The 17,948-nt window shown below is 41.1% G+C and overlaps 1 protein-coding gene across 2 annotated transcripts in view; it reads right to left on the minus strand.

Moving 5' to 3' along the window:
- LOC124257472 (protein LZIC-like) overlaps positions 1-17,948 on the minus strand; it is a 151,396-nt gene that overhangs the window by 29,271 nt on the left and 104,177 nt on the right. For both annotated transcript variants that reach the window (XM_046691540.1, XM_046691539.1), the window contains exon 4: positions 15,152-15,250. In XM_046691540.1, the coding sequence (XP_046547496.1) occupies positions 15,152-15,250 (99 nt within the window). The remainder of the gene's footprint in view (positions 1-15,151; positions 15,251-17,948) is intronic.

Consider the following 17,948-nt stretch of genomic DNA (forward strand, 5'->3'; position numbering starts at 1 on the left):
CCATAACCTCAGAGTCAGGCACCTAATCGCCAGCACACAAAGTCAGACGCCTAGACCGCTCAGCCACTGTGGCTTCCACAAAAATGGAAGTTGGAAAACTGGTAGTCTAGACTGCGGACTTTGTGTACCCCTCTGATATGTGTTAATTGGCACGGCTCCCAAGGCCAAAAGCTATGAAATACACAATGCCATTTTAGAAAGTGGTCAAATGTAACATATGTTCTATTTGGGATTACACTTTCTCAGTAAAGTACAGATTACACTTTCTCAGTAAAGTACAGATTCTAGTACTTTTTTTGGGTTGAGTCCCAGAATGTGTCATTTTAAATGTTGCAAAATACTGTGTCCCAAGTTCTCCCATGTTCATAGAGACTTGAAATGTATAGCGGGAATGCAACATTTCCAGTGCATGGTTCACAGGTAAGGTTCTTGTAAAATCGGTTTTCTCACAGCCACACGAACTGCACTTACAATTTTGGGTATAAAATGCCTCCATATAACCTGCTGTCATCAGTGTCATTGAAAGACCACAGCTAGAAAATGCCCAGACTTACAGCAGAATAACGTGAATGAGCCAGCGGTATGATCCAAATGGGGGCTTCTCGGGGTCACATTGCGAGAACCTTCAGTTGCTCTACCACGGGTACATCCAACTTCATCCAGCGGTTCCAACAGACTGGCCAGACATGAGACCGGCCCAGATCAGGGAGACTCCGAATCACAACAACACAGGAAGACCGGTACATCCGCAATCTTCATCTAAGTAACCGCTTCCTGATGGCAACGTCAACGGCAATTGGGTCGCCGCTTCAGTCGACAGACAGTGGCCAGATGTCTCCGTGCCTATGGCATTAGGAACTATAGACCGTACAGAGGAACTTTGCTGACACTTAGACATCGCCAGCAGACAGTGGGCACGTCACATACGACGCTGGCAGAGACGTGACTGGCAAAGGGTACTCTTGTCAGATGAGAGCAGGTTCTCTCTGTTCCATAATGACGGAAGGACACGAGTTTACCAGTGAGTTGGCGAACGACTGGCTCCTTATTGCAATCAGGAGACTTAGCCTTTCGGCAGAGGGAGTGCAATGGTCTGGGGAGACATTATTGGAGACTGAACCACTAGACTTGTTGTGTTTGACGAGACACTGCCTGGTCAGCACCACATCGACCATGTTTTGAGGCCGGTAGTTCTCCTGTTCCTGCAGCAACAGCAGCGAGGGACTCTCTTTCAACATGATAACGCCAGGCCCCATGTTGCTAGAGTTGTACTGGACTTTCTTAATCACAACGTCAACATTCTACCCTGGCCTCCAAGGTCTCCTGACATGTCACCGATCGAACATGTCTGGGACCACCTCGATTGCCGCATATCAGATGAGGACAACCACCTCCACAAACATGTCGGCAGTTGATCGAAGCGCTGAGGGAGGAGTGGCAGAGAATCCCCAACAACGTCATCAGGCGGCTGACGTCATGAATGTTTGCATGCATCCAGGCCTAAGGCGTACACACCGGTTATTGACAATGCTCTTGTCTCTGAAAGTCTTTGAAAGTGTAAAGTCTTTATCTTTTGGCTATGTAAATTTCAAATTTCACCCTTTCTGTAAATGACATGTCAATACATCATTTAATCTTCAATAAATCTTAATTAAAGTTTGTGTGATGTGCTTGTCAATAGATTTATCTTCATATTCCTAAAAGTTTAAGTGACATGGGCCTAAAATTCTGCACACAGTCAGTACTTTGTCAGGTGTCAAATTTCTTTTGGATGTGAGAATAATTATTGTTTGTGATACTGCAAAGTGACAAGCACAAATCACATAAGCATATAACTTGTAGTGTTGGTGAAAGTTCTCGAGGTCAGAGCTCAACAGACACCCAGGTACTACATAAAAATATCAATAGAAGCCTATGTAAATGAACTTTGATTCTTTCAATCTTCACTTATGGTTGAAAATGAAATCCAATTAAATTTATCAACTTTGCATTTGATTGTGACAATGGTAAAACATAAACATGAAACTGAACATTTCAGAAAACTGCTTTCTAAAACTCTAGTCTTGTAATGACTACTGTACTGTAAATACTAATAACATGCCATTCTGAGAAGCTTGAGTGGAGCTTCACTGCTGAAGACATCTTGACACTTTAAGTTTACAATCACCAAAGAGTGAACATGGCATTCTGTTTTTTTTGGATTTTTTAAAGGGATTAATAACACAACATCTTATTTATATGAATATTTATGCATCATACTCAGCAAATTAATATCTACTGATGAAAGACACAGTCAATACTAATGTTATTAACCTGTATTTCTTACACACCCGTGGGTGAGAAACCCATGTGAGAAAACTGGTATCACACATATGTGTGAGATTGATTTCTAATCCCGTGATTGGCTACTCCATAGTGATGACCTAGGGTCAGATTATGACGGACTACTTTCCTTATTACAATTCATTGATAAGTTACTCTTGCTTCAATCAAACAGAAACCTGTTACTCGTGACAAACACCTTAACACCTACCTGTTTTTTTCCCGATTGCAACATAAACAGGTATTTATACAATAAAACACAATTAGAATAAATACAACATGAATCTAGTTATTTTCTAATTCGTTTATTCAAACTTTTGATTCTAGTCATGGAATCAAAATGGCTCGAACAGTCAGTGATACCCGTGTAAACAATTATGTGAACATCGCCGTTAGAGATTTAGGCTAAGATTCCCTTCGAATATTCAAAATGTACAACATTGGTAATTTTACTAGAGAGATGCGACAAGTGTTATGCATCGTCTTACAAAAATATCCGACAGGATAACTTTAGTCCATTGTGAGATCGATTTGCCTCGTAGTTTCTCTGATGGCGAAGAAGACATTTTTCACTGAAACACACGATGATTCTTTCGATAAAGATCCACTTCCAGCTCCGAGCTACTATGTGACTACTACACACTCGTTGAAACAATGTACAACATAAAGTGTTTGCAAGGGTTCATGAGTGCAATTTGCGACACACGTCCTTTCGATTCAATCGAACATGCACAATGAACGGTTGATCAATGTTCAACATAAGTCATTGGTTAAGATATTCCTCCGATGCATGATAATGCAAAGTTCATGTCTTAATAACATACATGATGTAATCAACTCACATTTCATACTGACAACTCCGTAAATACCGTAACATTCCAAGAGTCAGTTTGTGGCTCAGGAAAATGGGAAGGCTGTCGCAAAGAAGAGTAGTCCTCCATTCATAGTCAACGTAACCTCAGCAATGTTACATTCAAGCACACGGGGTACACCTAATTACACACACTCAATAATTTTGACTCCAGTCGATAGGAGAACATTGAATGTAAACTGGTACACAAGTACAAATCCCCAACCTGCAGAGATATCCAAACAATCTTCCGATGACGACAACCACCAAACGATAATGATGATGTCACGTGTTCAAATATTTTATGCTTGAAATAATTAAAATCATCCACATTTACATGGTAACATTATCGTTATAGAGTGTTTAATCAATCTTCTGTGATGTTATGTAGTTTGCATTGTCATTATCGCCTTGACGCAAAGATGTAGCAGAAACTTTTTGTGGAGGGTCACCTTGGGAATGAGTAGTGATTAGGAAGCCAAGTGACGTCACTCATTCATGAATGTTGCATTGTGCATTATTGAGCCACTATGATGAAAAAATATGAAAATAAAATCTATTCGACCATAAAATGGTGCGATTTTATGGTGTGTAAGAAACAGATTACTGCACTCGTGTCTGTCAGATACCATTTATCTTACAATACAATAAAAAGTATGAAAACAATTACATTTTGTTTCATATGCTTTGAAAGCCAAAGTCCTTATATTAAAGCAGTAGCTTTGACATATTTTACTCAGTCTGAAACAAAAAACCAAAATAAAAATAAAATGTACAGCCATCCCTCGCCATAACGTGGGTCTCGGGGTCCATGGATGACCACCCGCGTTATAGTAACGATTACATAACGCGGAACAAAGGCCAAGTAAAATCGTATTTTCAATGGACATAAAAACTGCTATTAAGTGTATTGTGCCCAGTCAAAACTATATCGTATTGTTGGAGGTGAAAAAAAACAAACTTTGTAAATGAAAATAGATGTATTTACATGAAACTTGCAATCAAACATCACAAGACATGATAATTCAATTGTTGTTCCTGTCATGCTACCTCACGAATGTGGTAAGCGGGTGTTGTATGGAATGAGGTAATGCCATTTAACTCACAGTTTCTCCGTTGTTATTGTGAACAGTTTTAATGAATGAAAATGGGATTGAATTTAATCAAATATAATGTGTTTTCTGACATCATACATTCTCGGATGGCGGTGTTTATCTGCGCAATTACGCGGTGTGTTCCATCATGGCAAACGTTGTAAGTACTCCGCTGAAGGCATGTCTTTATGATAAAGTTATTACGATGTTTCGCTGTTCATCTATTATTATTGAAAAAAACCCTGCATGTTTTAAGCATCTGAAAAACCATGGATATGTACGATAAACACTGTTAATTGCAATCCAAACTGAATTTCACTAGTTTACAACGTGATTAACCAGAGCTCAACAGCGGATTTGTTGATGTGCTTGTTTCGATGACGTGAATATGTGTGATCACTGGGCAACTTTTTAATGGGAGCCACGGATTACCCCGTGGTTTAACCGAATCCGCGGTAGCGCGAAGAGCGTTATTGCAAGGGATGACTGTATTTGCAGTCTGCATAGATTACACAAAATACACAAAAATGTGAAGATCAGTATGTATAATCACCACATTGCAACCACATCAGGAACAATTACATGTATTGTTAGTAATTATTAGTAAACTTACCTCTGGATTATGGTTGCCTTATTCTTGTGGATTCCACAGACACATACAGAATGGACATGAAATTTTTTAACTAAGTCATAGCTATCCCTAGTGGTATGCTTAAAAGAGTTATGCAGTTATCTCCCTTGGCTGTGACGTCACAACATAGTTGTTGAAATCCTTTCATGAATTTACTGAAAAAAAACAAACTAACATCTTCTGCATCTCCTCGTGGGGAGGTTGGTGTGGGCACTAGATCCCATAATCCAGATGTAAGTTTACTAATAATTACTAACAATACATGTAATTGTTCCTAATTATAGGTGTAAACATTCCCTCTGGATTATGGTTGCCAGAATCACACATAAGGAAGGAGGGTTTCTGCAGATGATGAATACAGCAATACCACTAAATATCCCGTCATTGTCCATGACATAATTAGGATAACTATGACTTAGGTGATGAAATGTAAATATATGGATTACCTAGACCATTCCCTGGATATTCTAGTATTCAATTACCTAAAGGGAAGGATCATACTCGTGAGGGAGAAATATTTGGTGTTTGGAGAAGACTGTGACGTCACTTCCAGTCCAAGACGTCATATCCGGTTCTGTAATAGTCTATTTGACCGATTCTCATTTTAACCGGTTTCTGTGACGTCACTTCCTGTTTGATGACGTCACTTCTGGTTCATGACGTCACTTCCGATTCATGACGTCACTTCCGGTTCATGACTTCAAGTCTTCTCGCAGATTATTTAACTGGAGTAATAAACTGCAGCTGATATAATAATTCCACTTACTGGTGATAAATATTAATAGATAAGGTTCTTCAAAGATCCTCATCCTTCCGTTTACTGTTAACCTGTTTCCTCCCTCACAGTCCAAAACAGTGAACCACTGCTGAGTTTGGATATATCTGCAAAAAAAAACCCAAACCCCCCCCCCCCTCTTTGTCCCCCTCAAGGGAAAACAGGTGGAGGAGAGGCGCTGTCTGTAGGCTCTCTAGGGATGGAATGACGTTTCGCAAAAGATATTTTCCACCGACATGCAGCAACAATCTGATCTATGGAAATGGACCCCCAAGCTGCAAGTGACGACATCCAGGCCCTGGTTTCATGCAGGGAAAACTACTGTGCATTAAGTTGGGGTCACAGTCCTGGTAAACAAAAGTGATGTTCCACCTAAGCCAAGACGATATGATATGCAATCAAGATCTCCAAATCAACAATTGTCTTGCATGAGATAAAAAGACAGCGGCAAATACGTCTGATATTGAGAGTACGCTGGAGATATCATCTCAGAGCTCGAATGGGTCATAGGACTCTAGTTCTGTCTGATCTAGAGGCAGAGGTAGGGAATACTTGAATCTGGGATACACTTCGGATGAGATACCGCGAGCAGATGCCCGATTCTTGGCAAGAAAAAACTGGTAAAGTGCTACATGACACCCAACCATAGCCTCCTGTAAAGGTGATTGACTAAAGTCTATGGCAAAAATTTCTGGTATTCTGGAACTGGAAGCTGTAGCAATGACAAGGAGAAAACCCACCTGTTAAGGAGAAGAAATGTCAAGGAAGTTCCTACATAGGTTTGGAAGACTTCTGGAGGGACTACAGAATGAGACATAAAGCCAACTCGGGGAAGAATGTAGGACTAGGAGCTGAAAAATAAAATAATAAATAAATAAAGTAGTAACTGGAATGATCTTATCGGCTTGTAGAGCAAGCTGTTAGAACCTCTGCTAGTCCTGGAATATCCTAAACAGAAAAGAGGCGAGATGGTACTAGTTCTGTCGAATGGTCTAACACAAACACTCAAGTGTGATTGGCATTGGAAAACTGCCTGAAAACCGACATCCAAAGAGGAGTGGGCAAGCATCCCTCGTGGGCTAACATGACCACCACGGTATCTTGATTAATTGCCAAATAATCCTCCAAACCTGGGTGAGGAAGCTACCCGATTCCCAAGACAAGGCAACCGCCGTATGAAAAGATATCGATCTAGTCTGCATGGGCTAAAACCTAAAACTCCCTTGGACTAGGAGGATTGTGTCAGGCTGATCTGGGACGTATCCCGAGATGCCAGCCCACCGACCAGCAGTTGTTACAGCGTGGCCGGAAGATCCGCTTGGCTGAGGGATCCCGTGGGGCCCCAGCATATGGGGGTGGCAGGACGGCAAGGACCAAAGCCATGGAACCATACCCGACGCCAGTATGAACCAGTCCGACAGACCTCGACCCGTGGTCTCGTCTAGGACGGTTGGATGGATAGCCAGCTGTGTCTGTGTTTGTCCCGTGGACGTAGACAGATCAACAGACTGAGTAGCCATGGCCATGTGTCGAAACGCCATGGGGAACACGGACTACATGGAAAGTCAAAGACACAATGAACATCGTTATAAACAGAGCAGGGAGAGATGGATAGCCAGCTGTGTCTGTGTTTGTCCCGTGGACGCCGACAGATCAACAGACCGAATAGCCGTGGCCATGGGTCGAAACGCCATGGGGAACACGGACTTGATGGAAAGTTATAGACACAATGAACATCTTATAAACAGAACAGGGAGGACCCTAGACTAACAACTAGTCTCTGAAATGAACATATTTTACTGAAAAAAACGTTCATAGTAAAAAAATATATATATAATGAAAAGGAGCCCTGAGACTTTCTTCATTTACTGAAGCTGAGGAAATCTAGACTTGCCACATTTTCTAGACTTGCGTGGGCTTTCTTGGATGTATTTGCTTCAGGGTCTGTACGAGAGACTAGGAGGACCCGTAAAGCACAAGGCACAGACAAAAGACGTGCAGATACGCTCTTGTGACATATGCTTTTTGGCGGGAAAAATAGAGTTCAATAAAGTATCATAAAACGCAAGCAATATGTCTGACTGACTGAGTTTGGTTTTACGCCACTTTAAGCAATAATCCAGCAACATCATGGCGGGGACACCAGAAATGGGCTTCACACATTGTACCCATGTGGGGATTCGCACCCGGGTCTTCAGCGTGACGAGCCAACGCGTTAACCACTAGGCTACCCCACCGGCCCGCAAGCAATATGTACAAAATATAGAAAGCGATGGTGAGAAACATCAACCAATGCGACACTACTGACCAGGAGTCTTGTAGTACTTTGAAAATTTTGAGGGAGGACCCGTGAAGCACGAGGCACAGACAAAACATGTATGCGTGTTTGGCGGGAAAAGTAGAGTTCAATAAAGTAACATAAAACGCAAGCAATATATGTACAAAATATAGAATGCGATGGTCAGAAACATCAACCAATGCGACACTACTGACCGGGAGTCTTGTAGTTCTTTGAAAATTTTGAAACCACTTCCACTCTGTAAACACGTCTTCTGTGTTGTCCATACAGAAAAATTATGAGAGGTTTTCAACAACTATGTTGTGACGTCACAGCCAAGGGAGATAACTGCATAACTCTTTTAAGCATACCACTAGGGATAGCTATGACATGAGTGTGGGAACTTCATAGTTTTAAGGAAGGTACTCTGGGATTTCCTAGAGAAGGATGGGCGGGCGTTAACCACAGGTGTTAGAGGTAGTTCTTACAAATACATCCCTCTAATGCTTGGTTAAGTAATACAGATCATACATAGGCTTGGTGGACCCAGAGTACACCCACAGTCCATTTGCCTCAAAAGCGGACCGATGAATTGCAGTCTAACTTGAAAACTAATAATCATAGAATGCTCAATGAAACGCTGATCATAATCAAAACATCAGACCAACTCTGTTATTGTTTTACATAATTTATGTCCTGAAACTAGCAAAAGTTGTTAAAAAAACTATCATTAAAATATTGCCACAGTTCACTATTTAATTGCTAACAGCCAGGTGTGCGACAAGCACATGCACAAGTGCTGACAAAGTTAATGATTCATTTACCTGTGCTGAGAGATATACACAATGATATACTAGCATGAAGTTACGTCTATTATTTACAAAATCTATCATTTTTTTCCAAGGCTGAACCACAGAGGGGTGGACTCAAATATACAATTTCAAAATATGTTAAATGCACAGCATGTGCTGTTGGGGTGTCTGAGCGACAATTAAAACACATACTCAGCGGAAGAAATGGTGTTTCAGCCAACAGTAACACACCCGAAGGGGCGGTCTAAAAACCAGTAAAAGTAGAAATACTTTATTCATTTAAAAAAGAACTTGTTCAGAATGCGATTAGCAGGTTATATGGCCAAAATGAATTCTTTCTTTTCGAGTTTTGAAAAAGCACATGGACACTGAAACATCAGTTATGGTTACTGTTACACAAATTTGGTTCCGTTACAAAAAGATTAGTGGGGAGAATAGATGTATTCTCTGTGAAAGATCCAACATTATTTGCTTACGAAATAGCTACTTGCAAGCAATTAGGCAAAAACGTAATAATGAGGGTTTTGTACCTTTTTTTGGATGAAACATGAGTGAGGTGAGGTGAAATTGGGTTTAACGTCATGCTTTGGAATACTTCTTCGCTCATTTGACGACGTGCATGAGTGTGTATGTGTGGCTGCTTGTACTAGCCCAGACTGAAGCTGGTTTTATAGTGCTAGCCCACTGAGAGACCATGCCGCAGTGAAGCATGAATATCCCACTCAGACGCATTATACAGACTCCGAGCCGACCAGTTCTTGATGTACCCATTAATGCCGAGTGCCGGGCAGGGACCAACAAGTATCATATTTTAACGTCTTTTGGTATGACGCGGTGGGGGATCGAACCCGCGATCTTCCGCTCTCCCTGAAACATGGGAGAATGCCCATCACACAGTAAGTACCAAATGGGCTGCGAGTACATCAACAGAAAAATGCGCATGAAAACTCCCACTTGGCAAGGGTGAGCATTTGGTTATGTTATATGCAGGGTGTGAGGCCAACTCTGGTGGCAACATCTCTAATCGCCCCCGTTGAAAAGTGACCTGCCAGACCATGGCTGACGAAAAGATCAGTTCGGAACCTATCCTCCCATGAGGATAAGTGCAGAGGCCCCCTGCGACGCATAGGTGTGACGTACGAAAAGAAGTGAGCCAACTGGTCTGAAATTGTTCTTGTAATAGCACCATCGCCGCCCGAATATACGCCTGTTGATGGGATGTAGCATGTGGAACCGACATAGCCACTGCCTCAGTTGTCGTCAACACCATGTTGAGTGGCGCCATAATCTTCCTTATGACACTATCCAAATGCAAGAGCTCACGATCCTCGACCAGGAACGGCGAGTAAGCTTTCTGGTTGGTTCCCAACAACGTAATATCATCATCCACCGGAGGGGAGACGATCAGCATAGAGAAACCATGAACATGAGCAGATGCTAAATTGAAGCGGGGGAGCCGAGAACCCATCCTTAACCTTTCTCAGGTTACCAAACGCCTCATCCAGAGACGCTGCCAATTGAGTGATGCAAGGGTGAGGCAGAAAGGTGATAGAACCAAAATTACCTGTCTTCATATCAAAACTGGATAACAAATCTGAAGGCGAACTACTACGCTGTAGTCAGTGGCTATTGGCAATCCAAACTAACAATTGAATTGTGTCAACAGCATCAACACTAACATCCGAAGGCGACAGACCATCTGAAGGGGGAGATGGCGTAGCCGAACGATGAACTTCCTCCAAATGTTGAACTGGAGCGGACGTAGGGCCAGAAGACTGAATAGCAGAGGAAGATGCTGGAGTCTGATGCCATAACGCTTGCACAATAGCGTCAAAATCAACAGGTTGTGAAGTCGGACCCTCAGACCCCGGATTACAGGAAACCGGTAAAATAGGTCTCTCCACAGGCCCCGTTGGAGGAGGCAAAGACGAAACAGGAGCAGATAACGAGGGATGAAGAGGCGCCCCATTAAGAGAAGACAAGCAACCAGCTGACTGATACAAGTTCCCGTGATGAAACAATGAAGGCGTGGGGTCCCTCACACTCGCCGCACTAGGTGGTAAACCAAACCCCGCTGAGACAGTTTCAAAGGAAGAAACAGTAGTACTCATGGTATGTGGCACTCCCACCACTGAAGACGCATAGGAGACACAAGGGGTACTAAGCGTCGCGCTGGGAATAAGCGGGGCACCGGGAATCAATGTAGCAGGTAGCAAGCGACGCATGGAAAGCTAGAGCTGAGCTGAGTGTACCATGCACCGAACCAGACACATTGGAAGTAAGCGCTGAACTCTGAGCAAGCGCCGAACCGAATGCACTGTGAGGAAGCACTGAAGCCAGTGCTCTATGAGGAAGCGCCGAACTGGATACACTAAGCGCCGAAATGGGAGCACTGTGAGTAAGCGCCGAACCAGGGTCAAACAAGAGCGTTGAACTGGAAACAAGTGGCGCTCTAAATGAAAGCGTGGAATCAGGACCAAGCAGCGCTCAGCTACCAGGTACCTAACCCGATGTAAGCGGTGCTTCGGAGGTAAACGACGCACTAGAATAAAGTGGTGGTCCGTAACCAAATGGTACAGGATAAGGGACAGATGTGGAAAAAGTCGCACTGAGAATCATCGGCAAACTTGTCAACCCCACCAGAGGATGAGAAAGCGCCGAACTGAAACTATCCACTGTACCAGAACCAAGTGTCACATGAGACACAAGCACCAAATGGGAAGTAAATGTAGAACCAACCACCGAAGTGGAAAGCGCTGAACTACAAGCAAACATCGCTTGAGAGGTAATTTTAGGAATCACACCCAGCGCCGCATGAGAAACTCCCACCAAAGTAACATAGGGGCGCTGAGGAACAGTTACCACCGAAGACGGACGGGGCGGACAGCAGATGTAGATAAAACGACAACCCTAGGTGGTGAGGAGTCTTCTAAAGTGATAGGGCTGGATGCATGCAGACGGAAAAGTCTACGCAGATTTTCACTGAGGTATGAATCAGACGCCTTCTCTAGGAAATCTTCATTAGGAGACGGGGACTTCGAACGTCGAACTGCAGTTTTCTTATGGCGTTCTGCCTTAGGACGTTTTGATGCAGACGGACCCTTAGATGTTTTGCGACGATCCCTATCTGACATGCGTCCACAAGCTACCCGGCGATATTCAGAGAAAGCATTGTCGTCGAGGCCAGCACAAAAAGTGCAACATTGAGACCAATCACAACGACCTAAACAATCTACACATAAAGCATATGGATCTGCCACCGAGAAATTACTGTTAACAATTGTCACAATGTTTGCGCTTCTTAGAACCATTACGATTCGATTTACCAATGTTGAAACAACAATCAAACTTTCTTAGAGACAAGCACACGTCCACACGACATAGCGACAAGAAAGAGAATGACAGGCACAGGTAGTCACGTGATCATCTGAGCGAGCTGCACGCTTATGGAGATGATTGACAGGTGCTGATATCGGAGTAGGGGCAGAGGTCAGGGGGGTCAGAGGCCAGTAGGATTTTATTCAACTTAGCCTACAGCACGTTTCCACACATGGTCGTAGAAGAAGAGAGCTGCATACTGTGAGATAGGATAAGTTTAAAAATATAGATGGTATGACATGTAGTCGGAAAATTAAAATCATGATGGTTGTATACATTTATGGCATTTTCATTCCGGACAATTAGATTTACAGGAATTGTATTCGCCTGTCGTCCGAGGATGGCCCTCCTCTTCTTCATAAGCCCAGGTAGGTCAGTCTGGACACTGTAGACGGTCCCCCTGAGTTGCTTCCTGGCCTCGTAGACTGCCACTCGTAGACTGTCTTCTATCGCGAGGAAGGCAGCAATAATACTGCGGGGGGCAGGGGGGCAATGTTCTCGTTGATACTCCAATTTGGAGAGAAGGTGAACAACTTCAAAGAAGATATCGTTGACACGTTGATTTCTAAAGTTGAGTGAGTTGATGAAAAAGTTTCTCAAAGCTCGTTCTGTGTTTTCTTCTGGTCCTTCAGGGATTCCATAAAATAGGAGATTTGTTCTCCTGACATGAATGTCTTTTAGAATAACTTGCCTCTCTAAAGTTTAATAGGCCTGTTTGAATTCAATCAATTCATCCTGAAGGATTCTGATTTCATCAGTGTGAGTTGATACCACGTGGTCAGTGGAGGCAATTTTGTCTTTTACCTCCACCATGTCAGTTTTAATTGAATCAATAGACGTTTGCAATTCAATTTTAGTAATTTGGAGTAGTTCCGCTAACCTTTTCTCAGAAACTAGTACAACTTCCTCCATCGTTTTTCCTTTATGATTGTTTTTATAACTTCGTTTTTATCTGTCCTCAATGATTGTATATACATGTACATGTCTGGCTTCCTGTAAATCTAACTGTCACTCAATTAGCTGTATATCACTCTGCTGTACTGTTCACAACTCCTTATCCCCATAGTTTGTGTCAACTGGCTTTACTTTATCCCAGTTATCATTGTTTTTATAACTGCTTTTTGATCGGTTCTCTGTGATTGATTGTATATACATGTACATGTCTGGCTTCCTGTAAATCTGGTATTTCTAGTTTGTTTTCTACATCTGTCTTTAATCACCTGAAGAATGGGCACAAAGTATCCCAGAAACGTGTTATACAATAAACAAGAAGTTGCCATCCATATACTCATCTTATATAGTTTCTAATCAGTTATTAAAATCATCAGGATATAATTTGACTCTTTTACAGTTGTCATTTTGTAGATTATATTCATGATCATTCAGAAATATTGTAACGTATCAGTTATTAAATTTCACTTTGACGAACGCCAGCCGTACATGGGAAAAAACTTGGGAAGAAACTGGTCTACATTCCATAACATGACACACAAGATTTGATATTTTGATATGTTATGAAAAACTTTAAAGCATTTTCCGGTTATGTTGTTTTAATATCAGATTTTGCCATAGTCCCAACCACAGTGTCAAAGGCTTTTTGAAAATCCATGAAAGCACAACATGATTGCTTTTTTCTATATTTTAGGAGTTCCGAAAGTTGATAAATCGTAAAAACGTGATCCGTGGTACCATTGTAGAATACTTTTTTCAAATCGAGCTTGTGCTTCAGATAATAGTGTATTAGAGTTTAGGAATTTTGTAAGGCGGTTGTAAATATTTTCCGGAGACTGCTCATCAGTGTAATAGGTCTATAATGTTCTGGTTTATTTGGATCACCTATTTGGTTATAGGTAGGCATTATTACTCCATTTAACCAGCTTTCTCGGAAACTCCCTATGTCTAAAACTGTGTTGAAAAGTTTTACATATATATCTAAAAATATATCAATGGTGAAAGAAATGTACTCGTTTAGCTTTATTATTTTACAGTTTTGTAACTGACGCAATAATTTCTTCCTTTGTTAGCAATGTACTGTCATTAACATCATAATCATTAATGGAGTTAATATCTAAATCAACATTTCCTGGTCCTTCATTCAACATTCTGAAAAAAACAAAAGTAATTGTTTGTCCGGCAGCTTATTGTGTCACCTTTTTGACCTTTCATTAGTATCCAAAATGAACGAGAATCTGACTTTTCTAATTTAAGAAAGTTATCTTGAAGGCTTTTGGAGTGCAGTCTGGAATTTTTTAAAAGCCAACGTTTGTATTCTTTACTGGCATTTATTAGTGGTTTATTATTTTCAATCATGGATGCTTAACTCATTTACGGTAATCTGATGTTTTCTTTGCAACTACCATGTTGACACTTTCCTGGCAATACCCGACAGAACTGCTTTACCGGGCATACTAAAAATTGAAATGGCACTTTCCAGGCCTGACACCTTTTTGGGAGGTTACCATCACACTTAATATCAGCGTTTAAAATTCCCGCCTGCCCGACCATCCAGAACGGTCTATTTTCACCTCAGACGGTCAAATTTCAAAAGTAGCCTGTCCGGTGGTCTGGTAGATATTTTTACCCCTAAGAGAAACTATTTCATAATATCAGACAGGTTCTCGTATCATCAGTTTGAGGTGTTATGAAAAGTATGTTAAACTTCATACGATTGTACAGTTCATGTTATGATTCCAATCCAATCATAACACATGTACTTTCAGTTCAGTTTACTTAAACTTGGTGCATTGCCTGTTAGTGCTATGTAGTTCATTGCGATGCCTACAAACAGTGAATGGAGCTTGCGCAAGTTGGAAATGGCCGTCACAGTTTTTTATCGTTGAAAACCGGACAGGCAAGTTTGTATCTGGACCGGTAATTTTTTAGGCTTGGAATTTAGTGAGTTTTAAACACTGCTAATACTGCATGGGTACTGTACCTTCCAATACTGCTCTTCATATCAACTGACTAAATTGTCAAAAATTAAAATTATACAAAGAACAATATATACATACATCTGCCATTCTTTGTCTAAGCTGTCCTGGTTGTTTTTTCGCAAAGAGTCTGATAACTTCAGGTGTCTTGAATGCTTTACTTATTGCAGCTTGAATAGCCTGAAACAAAACGAATAAAATAATTTCAGATCACTTGTATAGGATTTGTGCCTCATTTTCTTCTTGCAAATTTCTAGATAGCAAACAAACCATAGAGAGAGAGAACTACACAACTGGTATTTGCTTCCAAGATTGCATCACTATCCTGGCCAAAGTAAAAGAAAAGATAACGAGGTAAAAAGAAGAAAAAGTTACAGACACCTATGGCCTTTTAACCTCAATTATATTAATCCAACTTGAGTATAGTGGCCTGAAATACAGAGCATAAAATACATCTAGTTTTCATAATGAGAGCAACATCCAATGCAGTTTGAGTATGATGTCACACAAAAGGCGCCAGCTCAGGAAATGCCTCTTGTGTCTTTAACACTCCACAAAGAAATATTGAACACAGTAGCATGGAGAATGGGGTTCCTGCCGCACCCCCTCATCCACCCCAATTCAGTTCCCAGAGCCTACTAAATAATCGCGGTCCCGGGCTGGTATGGAAGTTGAAATTTACTTTAAAAAATAACAAAATGACCTCGGCAGCCACAATCCCACAGAATGAAAGATTTAAAGTTTGTTGTTGCTACACTTTCTCTCTGTGGGATTGTGTCGACTGCACTAGTACTCCCTCAGAGAGTGCCCCTTCTCAGAAGAGAGACCATTTTTGAGAAATCCCCACCTAATATTATCTTCATATCTTACTGACGAAATTGATTTGAAGGTATACATAGAGGCGTGATTGGGATACGATCTCACAATGCAGAGTTGCTCCTCTCTACATCATAAGCCCATACCCGCAGACATCCAGACTGAGCTGCAGAGGCTCAGAGAGAACCAGTGTCTATTTAACAGGTCTATCCTGACTTTGCATAAATTAACCAATCAGGTGCCTTTAAATTGTGCTCCGACAATCTTTTATTGGTATACTTAAAGTTTATTAGACTTACATGATCGGATAAATAAAACTGCTTGAGTGAAATCTTATAAGGTTCTTCAATAACAACGATACCTTCATGGCTTGAAAAAGGTGGTTGTTCCTGGTCGTATAGAAATACAACAATGCTGTTGTTCATTTTTTTCACCCCATCATAGTTTCTAACCCATAAAAAAGTTTAACATCTTCTTTGGGGGCATCTTCAAGAAAGACTTCAATCAAAAGTGTAGAGCCTCGCATCACCTCTAAAGTATCATTATACAAAAAATAACTTTAAATTTCAATATTATTATTGTTACCTTGGGTGGGATTCGCAGGGTGGTTGGCATATTATCTGTTTTATCTGGTATTGCTGTAATACCTACGCTATTGTTATTTTCCGTAGGAATTAAAGACCCGATAACAAATCCATGGAATACCTGGAATATCACCCATTATAATAGTGTATGAAAAATCTTCAATTGGTTTTGGGACAATCTCTCGTGTGTAAACTTTAAGCTTATTATCAGTAGATGTATAGTATCAGGTAGAAAAATCGTAGCAAGTGAAATTTTGTGGATGGGATATGAATATATATTTGCCGAACACATTGCTACCAAAAAAGACAACTTTCAGAGAAAGAGATATAGGAGATACGAGGTTTGCGTGGGAAGATGTCTGCCATGCAAGCGAAAAGAAAATATGGCATAGGTGCCACTAGGTTGTACAATATATGGCACGAAAAAAATACAGATATGGAAAACAAAACTAAATAAAAACCTGCAAACATTTTGCCGAACACAAATGTAGTGCCACGGAGTCTGCAAAAATGTTGGCAGAAGCTTTCTCATATGCTGTGAACCAAAGAAGAGGAAGCATCTTGTATTCTTGGAGAGGATAAGAAGACAAATTGGAAGACATTGTAGAGACACAAAAAGAAACAAAAGTAGGTATACAAAATATTGGACATATGCTTAGTTAAGCAACTATACAAAAAATGGACATACAGACCTGTTGCTGCTATGGCAGTATGGACAGTTGTGAAAGTTACATACAAACATGTTGGCAATAGCAAAGAAGACCAAATTCCTGCAAAACAACAAACTATTGTAACCCTACAAACAAACAAAATCCTTTCGATATGGACTAGACAAAAAAGGTTTGTGTGTTGGACTACTTTTCTTGCTGGTCCCTCTATTTTTGTTTTAGAAAAACAATTTCAAGTATAGGTATAGAACTATAAAGGTGCTGGGAAACTATCGCTTGCATGCATATTGTACACAATAGAGGCAATCTTCCTCATTTCCCATTCGAGGAATTCGACAAAGCAGAGGCTCCATACTGGCAAGAGAATCCCATGGAGCAATCTTCTGTGGACGAAAAGCTATGAGAAATGGCTAGGGAAGGCCCAATAGACCACTTTGGCAAAGATACAGCAAAATAGTTTGCAAATCGTAGCAGAATGTATATCATTGGGGATGCTGGTGATATTCTATTCAGTATCCCTGGTGGGACTATTTGTATACTTTAGATACCAGTCTATCTGTGTTTTTCTGCGATGTTGTCTTTTCCGGGCCTACTTTACAGGGAAGCAAGCAGGCTTTTACCCCACCAAGTTTTTCTATTTCCTTCTCTAGAAAGTATCCATATGTTGGTATTTCTACGTCTTTAGTGGAGTTGCCATCTTCCCCAACTGGCAGCAATACAATACAATTCTTGCTTTCCCTCAGAATATTGTAGCAGCAAACTTTCTGCTAATGTATTTTGCAGGCTCGACATCTAGAAGTTTGGTTGTAT

The sequence above is a fragment of the Haliotis rubra genome, unplaced genomic scaffold, assembly GCF_003918875.1.
Source record: "Haliotis rubra isolate DU_JTF1 unplaced genomic scaffold, ASM391887v1 Scf661, whole genome shotgun sequence".
Lineage (NCBI taxonomy): Eukaryota > Metazoa > Mollusca > Gastropoda > Lepetellida > Haliotidae > Haliotis > Haliotis rubra.